This window comes from Tiliqua scincoides, chromosome 4 (genome assembly GCF_035046505.1).
Source record: "Tiliqua scincoides isolate rTilSci1 chromosome 4, rTilSci1.hap2, whole genome shotgun sequence".
In the NCBI taxonomy this organism is placed as follows: domain Eukaryota; kingdom Metazoa; phylum Chordata; class Lepidosauria; order Squamata; family Scincidae; genus Tiliqua; species Tiliqua scincoides.
In genome coordinates this window covers 113,566,868-113,590,659 of record NC_089824.1, presented here as the reverse complement: position 1 = coordinate 113,590,659, position 23,792 = coordinate 113,566,868, and the positions used below count along the sequence as shown (strand labels likewise).

Here is a 23,792-nt window from a genome sequence, read left to right as displayed (position 1 = left end):
TTTACATACAGGTGGGGTTTCACCTTAAAACTTAGCCAAAATTACACAATTCCCAAAAGTTTTCAAAAACCTGCAGGGTTTACCATTTACTCAGTTTTGAACCTTATTCACATTCATCATTTCAATTACAATCTCTGCGCATGAACTGGAGGTTGTCCATGACTTTGTGTACCTTGGCTCAACGATCTCCGACACTCTTTCTCTCGATACCGAGCTAAACAAGCGCATTGGTAAAGCAGCTACCACGTTTTCCAGACTCACAAAGAGAGTCTGGTCCAACAAGAAACTGACGGAACATACCAAGATCCAGGTCTACAGAGCTTGCGTCCTGAGTACACTTCTGTACTGCAGCGAGTCATGGACTCTTCGCTCAAAACAGGAGAGGAAACTGAGCGCTTTCCACATGCGCTGCCTCCGACGCATCCTCGGCATCACCTGGCAGGACAAAGTTCCACAGTCCTGGAACGTGCTGGAATCCCTAGCATGTATTCACTGCTGAGACGCCTGCGTTGGCTCAGTCATGTTGTGAGAATGGATGATGGCTGGATCCCAAAGGATCTCCTCTATGGAGAACTCGTGCAAGGAAAGCGCCCTACAGGTAGACCACAGCTGCGATACAAGGACATCTGAAGAGGGATCTGAAGGCCTTAGTGATGGACCTCAACAAGTGGGAAACCCTGGCCTCTGAGCGGCCCGCTTGGAGGCAGGCTGTGCAGCATGGCCTTTCCCAGTTTGAAGAGACACTTTGCCAACAGTCTGAGGCTAAGAGGCAAAGAAGGAAGGCCCATAGCCAGGGAGACAGACCAGGGACAGACTGCACTTGCTCCCGTTGTGGAAGGGATTGTCACTCCCGGATTGGCCTTTTCAGCCACACTAGACACTGTGCCAGAACCACCTTTCAGAGCGCGATACCATAGTCTTTCGAGACTGAAGGTTGCCAATACAAAATTTCAATTAAGAGTGTTTTTGACATTGTCCTCTTACTAACCTCATTAAAAGAGGGTACAAAAATACTTAAGTATTGCAGGTGTGAAGACCTCATCTTTGGCAGAACTTTAGACCAGTTTCTTGGCATGCCCAAGGGCGTTAGTGCGCCTCTTATCTTTTACACCTGTTGTAACTAACATAACACAGCAAAGTAGTTTTTAGTTCCTTTTATTAAAAGGGGTTTTCAAAAGCTTTACTAAAACTTCTATAATTCTATTGTGACCAGTTACCTTGAGTACATTGGTATTAAGGGATTACTTGGTTTCCATATGTCTTTTGCCCTAAAAGCATGAACGTATACAGTGTTTTTTTGGGGGGCACAGGTGTGTTTAACTTCTGCCAAGGCTTACATCTCCAGCCATTGCCTGATAGTGTTATCTAAACAAAATTCCAAAATGTGTAACACAGCCTTTGAAGCCCCAAAATCAGTCAGACTAACCTTATTGCTTTCAAAATCAAGCAGCTCTTTGTATGTATGCTAGTGTATGCTATAGTATTACTGGACTATCCAGTGGCTCTAGGGTCAAAGGTCACCTTGTCTCATTCCCTGCATTTTCAGACTGAATAAAAAATACATATAGGGCACAATCCTATGCATATATACTCAGAAGTCTATCTCATTATCTTCTATGGAACTTACTCCCAAGAAAGGGATTGCAGCCTTACTTTCATCTTGCTTGGATTAAGTTTTGGTACAATCATTCATACCCAGTCCATTATATCTGAGGCACCTGATTCATGTCATATCTAACCCCCTAGAGCTTGGGATTCAGTATCTAAATCCAGATTTCTGGATGATTTTACTCACTGGTTTCATGTAGATAGTAAAACACAATGGAGTGAAACTGCAGCAGTAGCACCCAGTGAAAACTATGCTCCAGTAAAAATTTGAACCACGGTGTTTCCTAGTTCCAAGACAGCAAAATATCCCAGGAGAATATCATGGCTGATAGTATCAAAAGCTTTTGAGGGGTCTAGGAGAATCGCAAGCTTCAAAGTTCATTTTCTGGCACAGGTCAACCAGGAAGGTAAACAAGGCAGTTTCAGTCTGGAAGCAGGATAGAAATGGCTCGATATGTTGGTGTCCTCTAGGTAAACCTGGTCTCAGTCGATTTGTCTTAAACTAGTGTGATTGTATCCCTAGGGTAGGATTCCCCACACTAACCAAACTGGAACAGTGTTTATTGTTCCACAAGTTCTTGCACAAGTTGTGCAAGAAACCACTGAAGACTCAGATCTGCCTGTCCTTAATGAGTCCCATAGTGGCCATTACCCTCATGACCCTGTGATCTAGACTAGATCCTAGAGCTTCATCTCTTAATATTCTCTTTAGACACTTGTTGTTCCAATTCTTGAGCTGTATGAACCTCAGAGGTCACAGCCCTTAGGAAAGATATTTCCGGTAATCGTGCCTCAACAACTGAGTTCTTCCCACCACTCATGCTTCAATCAGTGCAGACACAGGCCGAGTCCAAAGTGTTTAAAGTTAAATTTTATTTTGTAATTCTTTGTAGGAATATTAATAAAAGACCTCAAATGTATCTATATCTGTACATATACAAGAAACTGTCCAAAAATATTCACAGAACAAAAATAAATCTTTTTTAGAACCCAGACAATGAAATGCAGAAGTGGATCCTGGAGACCCAAAGAGTCCAGTGTTACTGGCACAAAAGTACAGGCCACAGGGGTACTGGGGGTGGGGAAGGAAATAAGGTCTTGGAAATAAGCCATTTCTGTCCAACATTGCATATATGCAATAGGGCTCAAATGTGTACACCCATGGACCAGGCAAAAATTGTTTAAGAGGGAAAACCTCATTGAAATAAATTATTCAAAGCTAGTGCTGCAAAAGAAGAAGAGTCCTGTAAAATAACATTCCTAATAAGAGCCTGGAGACATTAAATCTATAACTGAGGAAGGATGCCTGACAGAGTCTCACCAACACATGCGTTCTCACCACTTCTCTCACGGGAATGAAGCTAATGGAAAGCAACAGAAGCATTTTTATACCAGGATCAAAAGGGTAGGTATTGTGTGTTGGTGTCATGATCATGATTTGCTGTCAAGATGGCTACCAGTAAATGTCAATTTCTGGAAATGCACCAGTCTTTTCATGCATGTATGTGGGTGTGGGAGCTGCAAAGAGGCAAGCATTTCTGCAACTGAGATGTTGGAGAACATCCCTTGGAGTTGTCATATTGATAGTGATATGCACATTTCCTCCATTTCAATATGCCACAAAACACTCTACTTCCAAGCAAGAGGCTTCAACGAAGTATGAAACACGAGAGTCTGGAGACAGTAACTGTTCCACCTCCTCCAATCTGCTGCCACCATGCACTCACACATGTGCCACAGATACATTGGGGTGTCACTATAAAGCACAATGGAAGGATAAGGATCGCCCCTCCTGAGGAACCGGCTGCTAGCTCCCAAATTACTCTATTCATACAATAAGACAAAAATAAAATATATGGTGTCAAAGTAACACATCATGTGGCTAGGTAGGATTGCAAGGATAAAAATGACCACACTGCCTATGTTTCTGTTCTTTTTTGTCTACCCATGACTGTAAAATTTGTACAGCAGAAGTTAAAGATTTAATTCAATCCTTCATACGTTGTTTTATTTGGAACATAAATTCCCAGGGGGCAATGAAGAGTACGATGGAGCAGAAGGTACTAAAGGAGGATTGGCAGTCCCAAATATGAAATAGCCTCCTGCAATTTTGACTGTGATGTGTCAGTAAAGAAGGGCATTCATCTTAGTTGGCTCATGGAACAGTACGGTCTTGTTATACCCATAAGGTAATGGATCATGCTAGACAAAAAAGGGCATAATCTTTAAAATTTTCTAGTATACAATCACTTATATATCATCACTGCTTCCTTCTGTAATTTATCACAAGGAGTTTTCTGTAATTAGAAGATTAAGTAATTTGGGCACATGGGAAAAGAGTAAAATGACAAAGTTTTGAGATCTACATAGCGTAAAAAGGTTTGATGTACAAGGAAGTGATATAAAAAGCAAGATCAGCCTCCCTTTTTTCTTCCAGTATTTACAAGTTAGGAATTTGCTGGATAAAAGTGAAAGAAATTTTGAAACGAGGAATCTGAGTTTGAAGGTCTACTGATTTCTTTAAAGGCCTTCTCTCCAAAGTCTATATTACCCCATGAAGATGGCTATGAAAAAAGGGTCTGAAACTGAAAATAGCAGTAAAACAGCAGAACGACATCTGGAAAGCAGGCCAATGGTGTAATTAAATTAGGCAATAAAGGAAAACAAACAAAAGTGTAAGATTTTGTTTCCAGAAGGGCTAATACAGCTACAAGAATTTTTAAAATGTATAGTATCTCCATCTCCATACTGGAGATGTCAGACTGAATTTTGCTGATTTGGTGACAGTGTTAAATTATCAGTAGTTACTGGAAGAAAATGCTAATGGTCATGCAGGAAATAATGGGATGCACTTTAGTCTACAATGTACATTGTTCTCTGAAGGCCAAATCAGGTACTCAGGAGCAAACCCATGTCTGGGAACTTAGGTCACTCCTGAAGAGCTACAACACAGAGGAGTAGGAGGCATTTTGTGGCAGAGAAGTGATAAGTGGGATATGTCACTGTTGGGCCCTGGGGCCAATAGCTGGTGCCTGGAGAGGGTCTGGCCCATAGGACTCAGCCACGCCCCTTGGGGTTTACGGTCTGTCGGGGTGGTCTGTCGGGATGGGGGGAGGCTGTTACAGCACCTTTGGCCCCCCTCTCTGGTATTGTTGGTTTGGCTCTCAGGTAAGCAGCCCTCACCATGCTGCCTGCCTCTGCCCATCATCACACCATTCCTATTTTATAAGCCTCCAGGCTCCACCCAACTCCTCCCCTTCCCAGATCCTTCAAAAGGGCGCCTGCCCTGGCTGATCCTCCCTGGTGGGTAGGGGCACTGTGGGAGGCAGCTGGGGCTGACTGTCCCTGCCTCAGGGCAGTCCACTCAGTGTCCAAGTGGTGCCATGGCCCCACCGAGGCAGTGCCTGCAATGGGTGTTGCCAGTTGGGGATGTCATCGATGGGGGGACGCCCTTGGAGATTGTGGAGCTTCTTGGTGTCTCCCAGCCGGAGGCCATGAGGTTCCCCGGAGGATGCTCCACGTCTCGCCCCCCCACTGGCCAGGTGCGAGTGCCGGCTGGCTCTCAGAGGCGGCTGCGGGGGTTAAGTTGCAGCTGGTCTCTTGGCCAGGGGTGGGGCCGAACACTACTTGACCATGGTTTCAGACCTCCACTGGGGGTCAACTCAGCTGCAGGGGGAAAGGCAAAGGGCCACCTCCTGGATGAACCATCCTCCCCTGAAGTCCTGCTGGGGGCAGGCCAATCCCCGACAGTCACCTTTGTCCCACTCACCAATTTACCGCAGGGCCCTCTCCCTCACCTGTTTTCCTCTTCAATGCAGCCAGCACCCACCCAGAACTCCAGTGTTGGGAAAGGGGCTGGAAAATGAAGGGGCTTGCAAGGGCAATGCAACTGACAGAGGCAGATTAAGCAGGGATGGGAACTCAAGTCAGATAACTTGGACTTGAGTTGCAAAAATGTGCGTTTGTTGCTGACTCGTGGACTCATGAGTTGTGTGGGTGGAAGACTCAGAAAAACACTTGTCAGGGGCCCCTGACTCGTGACTTGCATTCCACCCCAACGACTCAAATTGCATGCCAGCAGACACGGGTTGGATTGCCTCCCTCTTGCATTCATCCGGGAAGCCGTTTTTTGTGTGCACAAACTCCAGCACCAGCAGCTAGCAGGTGTTCTATGTTCAGAGAGGGGCTGAGGGGGTGGAGCGAAGGGTTAACTGCTTTTTGTTTGTGCTCCAAAAAATTGGCTGGGTCTCATGATGCCGCACCTGTTACGGTTTCTCTACAAAATGTATCCATTTGATCTGGATGCTGCAAAAAAACCCAGACAGCGAGGAGCCTGCAGCAGCCTTCTCCGTATCCACTGGACAGAGAGGATGTGTCTCCGGGAGAGAGAGGGGAACAGGAGGAGCTGTTTTTTCCCCCATAGGAACAAGTGGGTTTTGCAAGAAGGATGCATGAGGTGGGGACAGCAGGGGAGTGACTTATATCACCTACACCTCTAAGTCTCTCTTGGCAGAGTTTTTCTTGTCATCCTCCTGCTGTTTTTGCAGCTGCATTTTTCTCTTGCATAAGGGGTGCACATGTTCTGCACTGCTTGTCTGACAGGTGGGTTGGAGGTGGAGACAGCAGGGGAATGTTTAAAGGGAATGCTGAGACACACCAACAGCCTGGCGTAGCCCCATTTTCCTCCATGGAGCTGCAGCAGGCCTTTCCTCGCTTGCTTGGCTTGTGTGCATGCTCGTGCACCCTCCGCCTGAGTGAGCTGGCTTGCTCCCCTGCCATGCCCATTTCCTCTGGGTTTCCTTTGTTGCAGCTGGAGTGGGATTGAGCAGGGGCAAGGAAGGGGTGGGCGTATTCTGCACTGCTCCCAGACATTGGGGTGGGCAGGAACAGTGGGGAATTGAAAGGGAATCCTGAAGCATGCACACAGCCTGGCAGCAGTTTCCCTCCATGGAGTGGGTTTTTTAAAGGTGGGCAACTCGAGTACTATCAAGTTGCGAAATGGTGGCGACTCAGAAAATGCTCTCATTATGACTCATTTTCGAGTTGAGTCGCAGGGGGGTGGTGACTTGTGACTTGACTCAAGTCATGCCATGCTGGACTTTCCCATCCCTGGGATTAAGTTCCAACCCTTAAGCACTCACCACTTTTCTGCTTCCTGTTGCACTCTCCTCTACTACTTTGTAGCTGCTTGATAGTTATAATGAAGAATTTAATTTGGCCCTCCAATTGTGTAAGGAAATGCATTAAAAAGAAACAAATTCTGAATTTGGACATCATGGCATACAACACTTATGATAACTTGTGGTTAGCAAAGCAGCTTCAAACTGTAGTCAGCCCTAGACAAATTATGGTTTGACTGGAATTAGTTTGGACACTGACACAAACCATTACAACTGACCTGGGCCAGAGAGCTGTCTGGAAATTTAACAAGAGCTGCTAACATGCTTATTGTAAAAAATATTGAAACACACAGGAAAACATTCTGTTGAAAATGGTGTAGGAAAGTTGGTTAATGTGATGGCTTACTGCTATTACAGAGATGTGGATGAGCAAGAAAAGGTCTGTACATATATTCCTAGAAAACTGGCAACAATTCATGTTGTTTTTGTTTTTTTAATGAAAACAAACCTGAAGAAGAAGGGTACAATCACAAATACTGCTTTAATGTAGGCAATTGATAAACTAAAACAACCGGAGGATTTTGTTCAGTTTTGGAGGGTGCAATTTACATATTATATCACTAATTTTTTTTTTTAAAATAAGTAAAAAAAACAACAATAAATAAATAAGAGAAATAACCTTTCATATTTGGAGAGGAGAATAGTGAGGTGGAAGAAACTGCCCTTGATGGTGTGCAAACAGTTTGGGCATGTGCCTTGGGACCAGAGGAGGGACAGATGGAAAAGAGATGCTTTGAAAGGAGGGGAAGATTTCTGTAAACATCATCCCCTGACCTGAACTCTAAGGTGGCAGTGAGGAGTCCATAGACCAGTGTTTCTCAAACTTCAAGGGAGCTTTACTCCCTCACTAAGTTCTTGCCGGGGAGAGGCTAGGGCAGTAACACAATCCCTATGTTTGTGTCACTATGGGGGGGGGCGAGGGAAGGGTGCTTTGAATTCTGCAAAACAGAAGTGAAGCTTTTACTGAAGATCCCAAGAATCGGGGAGCACTGCGGAGGGCTGCGCAGGACTCCCTGCACCTTCTGCAGCCTGCTACAGCCCTACATCATTCACAATAAGTCCAAAGCATTCCCCCTTAGTGACGTGATCCTGGGGACTCACTAACTGGTGAGTCGCGACTAACTGCCATAGATATTCTCTCTTTGTCCCAACTTGCCTTAAGAATCACACTTTAAAGGAGGAGGTTCCAGGGAAAGGGGGGGATTCAGGGACACTAACCACTGCATCATTTTCAAAGGAGGCAGCTAACTCTTCACCACCTCAAATTTAGCAGCCTGTGCTGCATTCAACTGGTTGATGCAGCTGCATCAACTGGTAATGGTTGATGCCTGTTCTGCCTCAAATGCACCCAAGTACACTGCAGGCTGCTGCCACATCCTAGGAGGCGTGCTGAAAAACCCTGCAACACACAACAAAGGAAGGCAGCCCTGTCTGTTGGCAGCAAGTCTGAAAGGAAACCCTGCCAGGACTGTGGGCATGTGTCATTGTGGCAGGCGGGGGATGGGGGACGGGGACACACCACCTCTCAAATGACTAGGGTGGTTGTCACAATCCCTGTATCCATATCCTCCAGTTTCCCCAAAGCACTCCAATTTGAAACTAGCTGTTTTGGAGAACTCTGAGGGCACTCTGTGGTCCAGATTGGAGTGGGTGGGAGAAACAAGAAGATGGCAGTTTTGATGGTGGAAAGAAGTTGCTGTTAGCAGCTGCTGTTTTTAAATTCACCATTCTCCGTGATGGAAAGTTTGGTGGGGTTGGTGGGAGAGATGCCGTTGCGGGCCTGCATGCTGTAGTGTTCCTTCACTTGCGTTAGGGCACTCATCAACCGTGTGTTGGCTGAATCCAGAGAGAGGATCCTTTTTTCCTGCAAAGAAACACACAGCATGAGATCAGAGCTGTCCAACTTCACCTCAGCATGGCCTGAGAAGCTTCTTCACCTGCAAATGTCTGCATCTCAAGTTGACTATTGAGTCTGTTTTGAGGCTGAGCCCACCTAGCTGCAGAATGGAAGGGGTCTGCCTCTTTCTGCTGTCCAGCATCTCTTCTGCAAAATTTGCCAATCAGCCATTATTTAAAGCTAATTTAGTGGTGGATCAGTGTAGGAGCCATTGAGGCAGAAGCTAGCAGGAAGCTTCTTAGAGGCTTTAAAATTAGTTTTGACACACAGGAAAACAAAAAAAGGCAGAAGAAGGATACAAAAGAGTGGATTTGTTCTAGAATGCAGGAAGCGTATATGGAGTGGGTCTCCACAGCCAACCTCCTAAAGAAGGCTTATAGTACACTTCTGGATTACTGGAAATTATATTTGCAAACAGATGCCAGCAGTGTGTGGGTGCAGCAGCAACATGGGGGGGGGGGAAGCAGCCAGAAGCTGGAAATAAGAACTTATGAGTAGGGCAGTCTAAAATGGTATTTGCAAAACAACACTGCCATAATGCGAAACTGGGCTTATAAAATGACAAAATGTGATATATTGCTCAATTAAGGAAATAACACTGTCACATACTTATTAAAGTGGCTGTGGCATGCCTGTGAATTGTCCTGAATGCTTCTCACTGTGTTTCTAAGCACCTGATTCCCTCAGAGCTCTGTTGCTTAAACTGGCTGTGGAGTCTCCTGAGCAGGCTCAGAAGCTGCTAAGGAAAATGCATGGGGCCCTATGGAAAGGAAAACTGATCCACAGTGTGCTTTTAATTGTGAACAGGCGACCATGCCTTGGAGAGGACAGGCCAAGAGGAATGCAGCGTTACCAGAATGGTCCCAATCTGATGAACACAGGCCCCAAAAACACTCAAGAAGGAAGTCCCTCCCTCCAAGCTGATAAATGTATTGAACCCTATGGAAAACGAAACTGAGCTACACATTTGCATTTACTCATGTGTAAGCAAATGTTTAATGGTTCCTTGCTATGTTGGTCTTTTTTTTTTCCTGCACCAGTTTCCTGCACCATAGCAATTCAATGCTATGTTCAATATTGTTGGTACAAGTTGCCAACAATTGTTCCTCAACATATTTGGCAAATTAATATTTGGCAACTCTTAATTTGTTTGTGTTTGACAGTCTTGGATTCATTGTAGTTGAACCCAATAGTACTTGAAGTACTTGTACTTCATACAAGTAGCATGCAAATCTTAAATAGCTCCTGTAAGTTTAATTCAAGTAAAGGTTTAGCCTCATTATCTGCGTGGGTTCCATTCCAACCACTCACGTGGATGGCAAAAAACGTACTATTGCAAATCCATTAAAAAACAAAGTTCCCTTGCACAGGTGATTTAAAAACAGCCTTGCTGACCTTTGTGATGTAGGAGGTCTGGTCTAGAGGGTAGAGCCTCCGTTAGCCTGAAGATAACATCCAAAGTTCGCCAGTTCGAGGCCACCGGCAGCTCCATGAACGGAGACCTTGAAGCAGCTGACAAGCCGAGCCCAGTTATTCCACCTGCTCCTTGGTGTGAGCAAAGAAGCGTCTTGGCAAACAGTGAGAGATGAAGGAGCTGCTTGCCAGCTTGTGTGGGAGGCAACTGGAGGCCAGAAGTGATACCAGACCAGAAAAGATCCATCTGAAATGTTGTGTGGTTCTTGAAAGACAGAACCTTTCTTTGATTGTAAAAATCCCTTACAGGGGTTTAGAACAGCCTGCCCATGTAAACCCATGTAAACCGCATTGAATTAAAGTCCGAGGAGAAATCTGACGACCAAGAAAGGCGGTATATAAATACTTGTATGATTATTATTATTATTATCAGAGTCATTAAGAAGACAATCATCAATCAGTCCTCCTCCAAGGGCTTAGAAAGGGGCTTCACTCAGTCCCTCCCTTCACCAATGCAAAATGATCACCTTTCTTTCACACGCTCAGGGCGAAGGGAGGGGTCACCTGGAGAGAGTAGGATTGATGGATTGTCAGCCAGCTGCCCCTTCTCTCTTTCTCATTAAGGAGGCTATTGTTAAAGAACTGTTCAGTTTTTTAAACTGATTTTAAAGGGGTGCATTTTTCCCCTTCTCCAGGGATCAGCACATTCCTTCTCATTTGCAGGGGCCATTCGTGATAAGTCAAATCTATGTATAAAAAATCCCTGGCTGGACAATCCCTGGCTGAAAAAACTACAGGCTGGACCTGTAGTTGATTTTGTAGTTGTGCTCTTCGGAAGCAGGTGTGCTTTTGTGTGTGTGCTGACAGCCACAGGCATAAATACATATAAGCCACCTATATGACAGTGATTACACTCAATTAAATGCTTTAAAATTGATTAATATATTAATTTGGAATAAAAACACATAACACCTAACACATAACACTGCTTTCAGCTTTGTTCTTTAGGATAACACAGGCATCCATGAAAAAATAAAACCATTTTAGACTGCCTATACTTATGAGTGATGGGAAGGACCAAGGAAGAAGAAAGTGGGAAGTTCATGTGAAGGGAGGGGTGTGTAAGGGACGAGATGCCATCAAGAAGACACAAAAAACAAACAGTGCGCCTGGCTCCTTAGACCCATTCCAGCTCCAGGATGGCAGAATCAATAAAAATGCACCCCTTTTGGCTCTATTCAGTTACAGAAAGCTCCTGCTTTGAAGGAACAACCAATGAATGTCAGTGGTGCTGTGTGTGCAGGGAAGAAATCAAAGTAGGCCATAGGACCTGCTTTAGCTTCACCTTACAACTTTAATGTAAAACTGAAATGCCAAGGGCATGAAGAAGACAAGTACAAGTATGGAGCCTTTTAGCAGAAAATCAGAGCTGTGCTTTGGCATTCCTACCTCAACAGCAATTGATGCAGCATGCAATGACTCTGCATGGCACAACATAAATGGGGAAAGGAGAAATGATGCATAGAAGGGGTTCAAACGTGAAGAACAAATTGCTTCTTCTAGGAGGCTGTCAAATCCACTGAGTGCTACTGTTGCTGCATCATCTCTGCTTGTGTGATTCTCCATAAGCCTTCTGAGAGTGGAGGGGCAGCCTGCAAAGGTGATGTGGGGGCATTCCTCTGCCAGAGGGTGGAACCCCCAGCACAGTAATGATGCAGCCCACACTTAACTAAGAAACTTTTTAGCTGTTCCTTACAGCTGGGGCTGTTGTGTAATTTGAGATCTAGATTTCTGAAAACAGCAACTTGCATTTTCAAGCATTGTGATTGTTTGCCTACAGCAATTCTCTCACAGCCCTGACAAAGCATTTTGGTTCAGTCACCTTGGTGCTGACTTGGATGTTCAGAGAAACAGTGAGAATGGAAGCTTGCCTGACCTGCAGTGGCACAGCTAAGGGGGTGCAGAGGGTTGCAGTTGCACCAGGCATCAAGCTTTAGGGGGGTAACAAGCTTAGCTTGATACTAGTGACCAAAATTGTGAAAACCTTGGTATGTATGATTAATACCATCATGTTATATATCATTTGAAAGGTAATTTAATGTAGAGTGCAAAGAAATAAACTGCACTGGAATATCTGTTTTCTATCAAATGTTATGGCCAATTAACCAGAAAATGAAAACACAACTGTCTTGTGGAACAAAAAGTGGATTTGCTTAACTCCAGAATGATCTATGAGACTGATTGTTCTGAGTGCCAATGAGATGTTATTATGATACAGCATGGAACCAATAACTTTTTATTTATCATGGGGGGGCTACAAAGTCTTCTTTGACCCCAGGGAGCAGATAGATGCTAAGTGGCTAAGGAGCCACTGACTGGGGGAAGGCAGCAGAGTAAGTGGGTGGTGAGCTGCTGGGGGGGAGAAGGTGGGATCCTCCAAATTTTCACTTTTTAAAAAGCTGTGGCGTGATGTTACTTCCGGTTGTGACATCACATCTGGGGCAACATTTTGAGCTTGGCACCGGGCTACACAATCATTAGCTACGCCACTGCTGACTTGTGCTTCCTTTACATACAATTCCAGGTAGGATGTTTTTGGAAGAGGCCTAAAACTGTGTGACAAGGAAGCATAAGACACTTGTGTCTCCTGTGTCTCTGTCCGGAATGTCCAAAGTGGCTGTTGTCACTACCACCCATGGAGAAGATGACACCCATGATATTTTCCTGGGGGGCACTACATCTACCTACCTATATAATGAAAATAAAGGAAGTCTGCCTAAGAACCTCTGTGGTTGACTGGAATCCTCATCCCTGCCAAAACACATAACAGTTTATCCTCAGGATCAGGGGTCTCCAAACTGCAACCTAGGGGTCATACCCGGCCTACCACAAGATTTTATCTGGCCCGCAGCAACTTGTCATTTTTATCAGAGAATTTGTTAATGTTTGAATGTTTGACATTTTTACTCATTATATATCATTTCTCAGTTTAAGCAAGGCATTATTTCTTTAAATTGTCACATTTCTCTTTTGTTCTGAATCATATCATACATATATTAAAAAAAGATCCAAACAAAGCTTACTCATTCATTTAAATTTCATTCATTCATTTATAAAACTGATTTTTTTTTTTGCCCGCAAAAATGTACAAAATATACAATGTGGCTCTGATGTGGTCCTTGTACTGAAAAGTTTGGAGACCCCTGCTCAAGATGAAGAATATTTCCAAAGGATTTGTCATACAATAAATATCTCAAAAGGTGCAAGCTAAGGTTTGTGAGACTGACTGAGAATGTCCGATAGAAGAGGAGCAGCTAGAATCCAAAAGGGGCATTTTAGAAGCTGGATCTTTTTGGCTGGGGTCTGACTATGTGCAGAACCATCAAAGTGCCCTGATTGTTGTCAGGTGTGCCAAGTAGCCTAATCCAGTGGCTGGATTCAAAATCAATCTGGAGGCAATTGAATTAATTTTGGAATGTCTAGTGACCATCTGTCTCAATTCATCTGCTTTTTTCCAAATCAATTTCAAGTAATATGGGGGGGGGGACTTCGCCCAACATAAAATACTTCAATTCTACAATGAATTGAGTGTAGAGTGTAGAGTGAAGTCTACACTCAAAAGTAATGCTGGAACAAATCACTGCCAAACCACTGAAAATCTCTTGCTGTAGATAATGCTGTATAGATCAGCGGTTCCCAAACTATGGGAACCAGAAGCAGGGCATTCCCCCTTAAAGGGACTGGTCCTGCTCTGATGTCAGCGACGGCACTGCAGCGATTGCAGTTCAGTTGCTACCAAGACACTTGTTTCTGCCCTAAGGGGCAGAGCTGGCCTCTTGCAGGCTTGCAGCCCCCTCTGATGTCCTCGGTGGTTGTGTAAACAGCCTTATCTCCTATCAGTAGTTACTTCTGGTTTTCAAGAAACTGCGGGCTGTTTACACAACCATGGAGGGGGCTGCAAGCCTCTAGAAACCTGCAAGAGGCCAGCTCTGCCCCTCAGGTAAAAACAAGCCCCTTGGTAGTGATGGAGCTGCAATTGCTGCTGTGCCATCGCTGCCCCCCTGCCCCCTTCCTGCCCATGCAAACCTGGTTCCCAACTTCCCTTTAGGGGTTTGGGAACCACTGCTATAGATCTCATTTTAACCTGAGGCTACTTTTGTTAGGGAAGGAGCCGTGTTTGCCCTTTGGTTATAACTCTGACTCAATATTAGTGACAATATGTTTTTTGTTTTTCTTTTAACTTCATCTGAAAGGCACGAGCTTGGGAAGTACATGGTGAGAAAGGCCAGAATGATACCTTCTTACACAAAAAACGGTGCAGGGCAATCCAAGAACATTTTGAAATGCATCTGGACAAGGTGCAGGGAGTGGCAGGAGCTGGAATGCGTAGGGGGAGGCGAGTGCGTCAGGCCAGGGCAGGGTGGTGCTCAGCTAGATAACTGATTGGGTGTACTTGCCTGCTTGAATTATCTCATCCCCATTTAAGACCTGTAATTTAACACAGTGGAGATGTCACCTGCAATCACAAAGGAAAGCTTCACGCATACTGAAGCTTTGCAAGCTCTCAGGGGAGGGTAAGGACATCCAGGTTGCCCTCTACCCACCAAGCAGGGACAGAGAGTGACTGAGAACAGGGGCTGCCAGGAGGCCAACGTAGGGTGAAAGCCATCCTCAACAAAAGATAAGAAAGCAAAATCTGTGCAGCTCCTTTTGATGTAACCAAGGCTTTCTCTTTCTGCTCCACAGCAAGGCAAAGGCAGGGGGAGGGGTCATATGCTCCTTGGTGAATCAGCAGGAATCCAAATTCAAGGTCTTTGCTTGCCACTTCACTCTTGCAGTGGCCTGTCATGCTAGGCTCTTGGTTGCTGGAAGAGCCAGGCAGCTTTAACATACTCCCACCTGAGCGCTCCACCCCCAGCCATGGTATACAACAAGCCCTTTCAATGAGTACATAAAGGGAGTTTGTTCAGGGCCCAAGACCAGGCCATAGCCAGGCTACCACCATAATGCAGGCGTTCTCAGTTTCAAGATCAAATTTATTCAGCCCACAGCAATTCTGATTGTTCAGGGGAAAAACTACAACAAATGACCATTTGACTGCTGAGTAGTTAGATGAGCTTTGCAAGTAAATCTCCCAAAATTACAAGCCCTCCTGCCCAGAGGGCATCTCTGTGGCCTAAGAGAGAAAAATAAACCCTCTAGTGTTGAAAGACTTCCTTGCTTGGCCACCTAGAGGAGATCTTTGAATCTCCTCTGTCTCCTCAGTGTCTCAAGAAACTGTCTCATTCGAACCAGAGTCAGGGGAATTATAAAAGTCTCAAATGTTAGAAAAAGGCTGTTTTATAGGCTGGTTTATAAGAAGGCTAGTTCGGTAGAACATTGCAGCTGATGGCAACTTTGTAAATCTATGTGATTAAATTCCATACATAAGATTTTTCTGAGAGAGGATTTTATACTGCGCCAGTCCTTCCATTTTCCCGCATTAACTGGCACTCTGCCCACTTCTAGAATGATTTGGTTGGCTTGAAAACAGCACGATTTAGGATCAGCTATATTAAGTGTGGAGACTGGTTTGCTCCTGGGTTCTTCCACAGGGGCAGGAGTGTCCTTGGGTTTTATCTGTTTGTTCCTAGAAGATCATGAAGTTGCTGGAGAGTTGCTTTTGAATTTTGCGGCAACTTGCTCATGTAGCTCTTTCTGCAGAATAGCTAATTGGGCAGAGATCTCCTTAAGTTCTTGGAATATTGCCAGGACTGTTCTCGCCAAGGCTAAAGAGTGATCTCCTAATAAAGTCAGGAGGCAAATGTTGTCTAGGTCAGAGACCAACCAGTCCATTTGGTTTCTTTGGAGTGAGGTATTTTTGCCCAGTGCACTCTCACAAGGATAACCAGGCTGTGGAGTCACTGCAGGCACTGCAGTGCACCTTGAAGGTGCAGTTCACAGGCACCTTGATTTTGCCCTGTGTCAGTGCAGCCTGAATCATGACAAGTATCTGACAGGGCCTCTCAAGCCCTGGCCAGCCAAGATCATAAGCCGAAGCTCCACTGGTATTTCAGACAGCACTCCCCAGCAGCAGCTCAGCATCCCATTCTGATTGCACAATGGTTTGTGGGTCAAGGGGCACAAACTTGACCCTGACATGCTCTAGGCTGTTTAAGGCAACAGGAGCAGACTGCCTGTGCCTTGCCCTGCTGCCTTGGGCATTTGCCGGGAGCAGCTTCAACGCACTGCATTTGCAAGGCACAATAAGGGAGGGCAACGGTGGGGATGGTACACGCTACTTACCTGTGCGTCTATTATTTTCTGCTTTGTGTCAATGACTGCTTGCATCTCTGCATGGTCCTTCTTCAGCTCTTCTTCAACAGCCATTAGCCTAGGAGAGGAGCAAAATATTTAGGAAACAAAGAATCTGACTGTGTATTTGGGGCATTGCAGGAGAAAAATGACATAAAAATCAGCTCAGCAATTGACTAAGGAAGGAAGCCCTGAAGCACTCCATTCTGTTCTTCACCCAACAACTGTAGCTGGGTCAGGTCCAAGTCTTTCAAGCAGCTGATTGAAGGAAAGAGGAGTGCCTCAACTCAAAGCCAAACACCTTAGCTACCAAAAGAGGAAAAGATGAGCTGACATCTGAATTCAGGTCTCTCGATTCTCTTTCGACAGTGTGGTCTAGCACTGGGGGTCCTTGAGAAGTGGATTCTAGTGCTCCGTCTCCATTCCTGTGGCAGCTTCTTTGCATGAACCTTTGTCAAGTGCCTGCACCTCCTTCTGCCTCAAATGAAGTCCACTTCCCCTTTGGCAAGGTATGGTTGCATTTTGCAGGGAAGTTGCTCACCTGAGATTACATGCTCAGGTTATAAAGCACAGAGAAGCCTTTCTCCCTTCCAGCCTGCCAGCCTCTCCCTCCTTACCTGCTGATGATGCTCTTCATCTGGGTATCCTTCTCCTCCTGCTGCCTTCGAAGCCGCTCCTCACTGTCTTCCAGCCTGGCCTTGTATTCCATCAACAATTTCTGCATTTGCTGCTCCTGCACCAAGAGACGCTGCTCATACTCTTCCAATCGCCGGCTTGACGCTTTCAGACGGTCCTTCAGCTTGGTGATCTCTTGCTCATACTGCAGATTGGCAGAACAATGTACAATATTTTTTTAAGAGCACAAATGGGGCAGGGCAGGGGATGCACAGAGCCACCCACTATGATCAACTGTGGACAGGTTATAGATGAGACACAATTCAGTGATTAGCAGTGGGATACGATTTGGCTCCAGTTCAAGCCCCACATTGGTATGTAAAGACTTTGAAGACCTCTTCTAAAATTGCATAGCCCATGCTTTAAGATCCCCAAACTTCCTTTCTTCTCCAATCCCTGTCAAAAATGTTGGAACTAAACATTTTGTGCTTTGCATCTATTATGGAACGTTTATACTAGTATAAGTTATTCCAACTAAACAATCTAGGATTTGTTTGCACAGTGTGATTAAAGCTCCTTGTACTGCCGAAGTTCCAGAAGGTTGCACAGTAAGGCCACATGCCAGGACTCTAAGATTTAGTGGGGCCCCAATGAGGAAACCTAAGGAAATTGCACTAAACCAGGGGTGCTCACACTTTTTTGGCTCGAGAGCTACTTTGAAACCCAGCAAGGCCCGGAGATCTACCAGAGTTTTTTTACAATGTTTGCGCCATCATAACATAACATTTATGTGTACAATGTATGTTGGTGTACCTTGCATTGGCATGAGCCAATATTGCACAACACAACATAATTAACTATAAACATTTTTTGTAATGACTTGAGTTTACTTTGATGACTTGCACTGAAGTGAATCATGCATAGTCGGACAGTAGCTGCTGACAGCCAGCCTCAAGCACACTTCCAAATGTTCATCAGTCATGGTGGAATGGTACTTGGACTTAATGATCTTCATGTAGGAAAAGGCTGACTCACATAAATAAGTGGAGCCCTTCCTGCCTCAGGTGCTCTTATATCCCTGAGGGCCCTATTGCCTTCAAGTGGCTGCAGTTGTGCAGCACACTCTGCTGGATGCCCAGGCCTTACCCTTAAAGGGGCCACTGCTGACACCACATCTACCTCCTCACCAGATCTTCCTCGATTCCAATACAAGTGGGGGGGGGGAAGCAGATCTCTATACAGACCAGTGCAAAAGCAGGGGAAAGGTGTGGGGGAGGGAAGATCTCTGTATAGACATCACAGCAAGATCAGTGCAAACCCCTTGCACACAGAACCAACAGATGGAAGTTGGGGGGGTCAGATCTCCATACATACCAGTGCAAAAGCAGGGGAAAGGTGTGGGGGAGGGAAGATCTCTGTATAGACATCACAGCAAGACCAGTGCAAAACCCCTTGCACACAGAACCAACAGATGGAAGTTGGGGGGGGGGGCAGATCTCCATACATACCAGTGCAAAAGCAGGGGAAAGGTAAGTCAGCCCCAGTAGAGTCAATGGGGCTCACTCCCAGGGATGCGTGGATGGGAGAGAAGCCTGCCATCAGCTCCTCTCCCAGGGAGGAGCCTGCCAGGTGCTCACTCCCTAGGCTCGCTCCCTGGACTCACTCCCTGGGCTCACTCCCTGGGCTAACAAGCCTGCCAGGGGCTCACTCCTAGGGATGCGTGGATGGGAGAGAAGCCTGCGATCGACTCATTTCGCCTCGAGATCGACTGGTAGCTCGAGATCGACATATTGGGCACCCCTGCACTAAACAATTCAAGGAAGGCATTATAATGTCTCTGTTTTGCCTGGTTTACACACACAATTAGGGTGACAAAAAGGCATGTTTTTGTGCATGTTTTTCTATACACTTACAATGTTTTCTCTTTGAATGAACTGGGGATTGAGTGATTAATGATTGATTGAACAATTAATTAGCAACTGAGAGCACAGTTCCAATTTGACATTCAGAATTAATGATGAGTATAAAAATGTGCAATCTTGCACAGAGATTAGGGAGAAACAGGGTGCCTGTTCCTGGGAACTTGTGGCTTAAAAACAACAGAATTTGTCCTATGCCTCAGCTTGGTTGCTTGAGTCATTTTCTTCTCAGGAATTCACTCCCATAGGAGATGGCTGGCTCAGGTAATGGCCACCACTGCTGCCTCTCCTCTCTGCTTCTAAATTGAAAAGGACATGGTGTGGCACCAGCAGAAATGATGCTTCTGGAATTTCCCTGACCTTTCAAGAGCCCTTTTCCCTTGGACTGGGCCTGCTTCAGGGTCCCCAAATCCAGAAGCCAGCTACTCAAGAATTTGTACTTCAGCTCCATCATTCATGCAGAAGGACAGACAGAAGTCATACTTTGGAAAAGACAAATTCCTTACCTGGGAAGTCTTGTTCTCTGTGGAGGAAGGGTGCATTCCTTAGTATGGGTTTGCCCTTGTGTTTAGGCAGGGTCTAATCAAGTCACATGACCTCCTCCACACAGAGGGCTCTCACTTCCCAGACGGTATGTCGAGCTACAGTAACTCTTGATAGGAAAATAAATCTCCAGGTGCAGTCAGAAGTAGAAACTAGGAAGAGCCTTGAGTCAAGTTAAATGTTGTATAGAATAAGAGAGGGGAATAGAGGGGAAAGTACCCTACTATCTGCCGTCCAGTTACTAACCAGCAGGAATGAGATTTTAACATTGGCAAAGTAACTTTATTGCATTTATACAAGAATTGACTCAATAAGTTGAGTCTAATTAATGTATAGGGACATTTTTCTGACACCCTGGTTTTATTATTTATGCCCATAAAGGTTTTTGACTTTACTTTCTCCTGGCCCTCAAAAATCCCAAGGAGAGAGAATGTCCCCAATTTTAGGAAGTGGGTGGAATGCACCCTTCCACAGAGAACAAGACTTCCCAGGTAAGGAATTCGTCTTTTCTCCAGTGGAGGAAGGGTGCATTCCTTAGTACTGGATTTTCAAGAGGAGTACCCCCTCTGGGTGGGAGATAGGGACCTTCGCTTAGGGATTAAGGACCTTTTCAACAATCCTTCTCCCAGCAGTATCAATTTGATAAAGTTTGGAGGGGAGGTCACGTGGGGAGTCCTAGCCAAGAAGATGCCGGAGTTGGAGCTCCGCTATCCTTATCGCTCTTTTCTTGTTTTTCAAGAAACAGTTTCTTTGACAGTTTTATTTTTCTTCTCCATCACATTATCATGTTTTTGGAACAATTCCCAAACCTGTTGTGACTGACTTCGGTTATTTATAAGAGCTAAAGGGGAGTATTACTATCTCTGTCAAGTGGATTGTTCTTCCAGATGCCATACTTTGAACTGTGAGTGGGTGTTCCTTGTTTACTACCTGGCATTACCCTCCCTACTCTAATGGGGGGGAAAAGAATACTCTCCCCTGGGAACCCTGACACTGGCGTGCTTTTGCCTAATACCAAGCAGTCAAGGCTTGAGGCTTTTTTCCCCCCTTCCCAACCCCCATTGCCTACTGCTTTACCACAGAGCCTATCCCCCTCCTTTCCTGCATCTGCCTGTTTGGAGCTTAATACCCCCTCCAACATACCCCAGGGGAACCAGCAACATCTACAGTTGCCTGGCGTTGTAACTTCTGAGGATGGAACACCCACAAGCCATGAATTGCCTGATTTGTTAACGAAGCACTCATCAGTGACTGCTAAAACTGTGCTTCAAATATTTTCTCAACTGGGCCATGGTATCGATCTCTTAAAGGGGCTGCATCAAACTGTCTTTATGATGTATTCTGCTCATCTTGATACCTTTACTGAACTTAAGTCTTGTGTCCCTCAGACTCTTACCACCTCCTTACCAGAGGAGCCCCATGTCCCTGCTCCTCCCAAAACTACTTCTCACCTAATATATCAACCCAAATGCGCAGTTGATATATCTACCTTCAAAGGAAGAATTCCTGACTGGTCTCGGATCAATCTGGCCAAGAGCCATCTGAAGTACTGAAGCCATCTGAAGTTACTGAAAGTAACTCCATCTACTATCAACCTTTTCAAGATTGAGAGACTGTCTTCTTCCCTGCGTCTAGACTGCTTCGTGTTGCACTTTAATTCTGATTATATTCCAAGATTGCTGTTTTCACATGCTAGAAGTTTGGAAGGAGCAGGCATTTTTCCCCAGATATTTTAGGAATACCGCTACCGTGAGTCTTCTCCTGCCTAAAACCATCCAACATGGTCACTCCTTGGATCGATCACTTCTGCTCAACACCCCCCCCCCTTTGATGGATGTTTCCACCAATTCCGGTGCTTTGAATGACTCTCAAATGAAAGCTTCAGATTGCCCGGCTGGCCCACCTTCCAACCTCTGCTCCTTTGATTCTGTGGTCTCCAGTCGTCCTTCGAGGACATCACCTGTTTGTGACAACTTAGTCGTACCACCTGCCTTCAACGAGAGTGCTTTTCCTTCCTCCCCTGTTGCTCCTCTATCTCCTATTTGCATTGTGGATAGGTGCTCCCAAGGTGGTCCCTTTCTTCTTGTTGATGCCTCAACTCAACCCGAACCCCCCCGAACTATGATCTTATAGGCTCCGAGGGGGGAAGATTGCCTATTTCTATTGATAGAGATTTTAGAGTGTTAACTTATTTTCTCTTGGACAAAAATAACTGAAATAGGAACCAAGACAAAGACTGGTGTTTCCCGTAAAAGATAAGAGATTATGTCGATATGTTAAAGTGACCTAAAGATATAATTATTGACAGAACATGTGGAATTCCAAGAGCTTGTGTAACCAGAGTTGTGGGCCAAGGACACTTGATTTCAGAACAAAATGACCTCCTAGTTAGAGCTGGAACCATGTACCAGTGGCATGATATGCCAAATAAGGAGATGGAAGTGACATACAGCGTCACATGGTTTGTCTTAGGTTATTAATATGATTTTCTGAGTGTAGTTCTCTGAGAAGCAAGATGAGAAGGAAGGAGTGCACATCTGTATCCAAAACTGAACTGATTTGGCTTGTAACTATGTAAATAAAACCTCCAAAAAGATTTTAAGGGGTCTGTAGCTGTTTGGCATTGCGTCAGTGACAAGCATCTGGCAAATCTTTCTATCACTATGGAGACCCTTTTGACGCTTCCAGCCTTCAGCCAGTCACTTACCTCTGCAAATTCTTCGCCTCCTTTGCCAGTCGAAGTCCCTGCAAGTGGGTACTCCTCGGCAATGGAAATAATCCCTTCTGGTTCCACCAATTGTACAACCATCGTTGACCCCTCTTGCTGACTATTAGATACCTTCCAGACCTCCCGAGACTTGACCCCCACCCTCAAGCCGGTATCATGGAACATGGCTGAGAGAAAAAGAAGTTGGATCAAGATCTCATCAACTATCTGTCCCTCTTTGACATCATTTTCCTGCAAGAGACTTAGTCTCTGTCTCTGTTAACCATCTCTGGGTTCACCTCTTATCATCTTCCTGCTTTCAAATGCAAGCAAATGGGTTGCCCCCGTGTAGGCCTATGTTGTTTGTTTAGTTCCTCCTCTGGGTTTTCTCTATCCCCCCTCCCTTCTCAATCTCGGTTTTTTCAGGCTTTCTTATTCCAATGTAAGGAGCTCAGGACTGTATATATGCCTCCCTCTGACCCCTTCCCTCATGTTTTTTGGAATGAGGCTAAGGCCTCTGCTGAAAAATACGTGGCTACCATGCCTATGGCTTTCCTTTTAATCATGGGTGATCTTAACACTAGATTGGGCCCAAGCAACCTTGCCCTGGCCCACTTCATGAACTGGGACCTCGACGAGCAATTCCCCCCTTGGTTCCAGGACGCTAGAACTTCTAAAGACCTTGCTATCAATAGTTATGCCCCCTATCTTATCGATTTCTGTCTCGAGCTCAATCTAGTCATTCTCAATGGTCCTACCGGAAGGGATATCCCGGGTGAATTTACTCATTTTGCACCTAGGGGGACAAGTGTTATAGATTATGCTCTTGCCTCCCCGGCTCTCCTACCACTTCTCCCTGATTTCTTTGTTAATCCCCGTTCTGACACTGACCATTTGCCTATTCAACTATCCTTAGCCCCTCCCTTTTTCAAGATCTCGCCTAAGAAACCTTTATCACAGCCTCCACCCCGTCTTAAATGGTCTCCTAGGTTAGAGGATGTTTATTATCACTGGACTAGCCTGGATGTGTCTATTAATTTAAGACGTACGTTGTCAGAGACTGACTTGCCTTCTATGGCCATCCTAACTTATGATTCCCTTTCTGAATCACCCAGTTTCTCAGAACCTCTCTTCCCTCCCACTCCAACAACCATGTTCCTACTTGGTTTGATTCGGGGTGTTGGCTAGCCAAGAGCCGAGTCAGGCAGTCTTCTAGTACGCCATAACCCCTCACCTGCCTCTTTAAGACCTTATTTCCACTTGAGGAAATGTTGCCAGACCCTCTTGGAAAACAACAACATTCTTTTGCCCAGCATAAATGGCTACAACTTTATGAGGCAATTTCATCCAATAATCATAAATCCTTTTGGTCTTTAGTTATCCGTAGCAACTCGCCTCCTTTCAATAACGCTCCTCCCCCTAACTCCCCATCCATTTGGGTAGCCCATTTTTCAGGAATTTTCTTTGCCACTGACTCTTGTGAACCTTCTACTCTTACCCCTCTAAATCTCCCAAAATGACCACCCGTTACCCCTGATGAGGTTGTAGTGCTGATTAACACCTTGCGACCCGGGAAAGCCCCCTGCCCCAATGACAATCTGAGTGAAATTTTAATC

The 23,792-nt window shown here is 45.3% G+C and overlaps 1 protein-coding gene across 7 annotated transcripts in view; it reads right to left on the bottom strand.

The window, feature by feature from the left end:
- Nucleotides 1-2,464: 2,464 nt before the first annotated feature.
- Nucleotides 2,465-23,792, bottom strand: part of RASAL2 (RAS protein activator like 2) — a 336,215-nt gene continuing 314,887 nt past the window's right edge. For 4 of the 7 annotated variants that reach the window (XM_066622763.1, XM_066622765.1, XM_066622768.1 and 1 more), the window contains 4 exons: nucleotides 17,010-17,212; nucleotides 16,384-16,471; nucleotides 14,556-14,586; nucleotides 2,465-8,652 (listed from right to left, as the gene is read on the bottom strand). In XM_066622763.1, the coding sequence (XP_066478860.1) occupies nucleotides 8,510-8,652; nucleotides 14,556-14,586; nucleotides 16,384-16,471; nucleotides 17,010-17,212 (465 nt within the window). In that variant the 3' untranslated portion in view covers nucleotides 2,465-8,509. Of the gene's footprint in view, nucleotides 8,653-14,555; nucleotides 14,615-16,383; nucleotides 16,472-17,009; nucleotides 17,213-23,792 lie in introns of all 7 variants that reach the window. The other 3 variants (XM_066622764.1, XM_066622766.1, XM_066622767.1) reach the window with 2 other exon arrangements.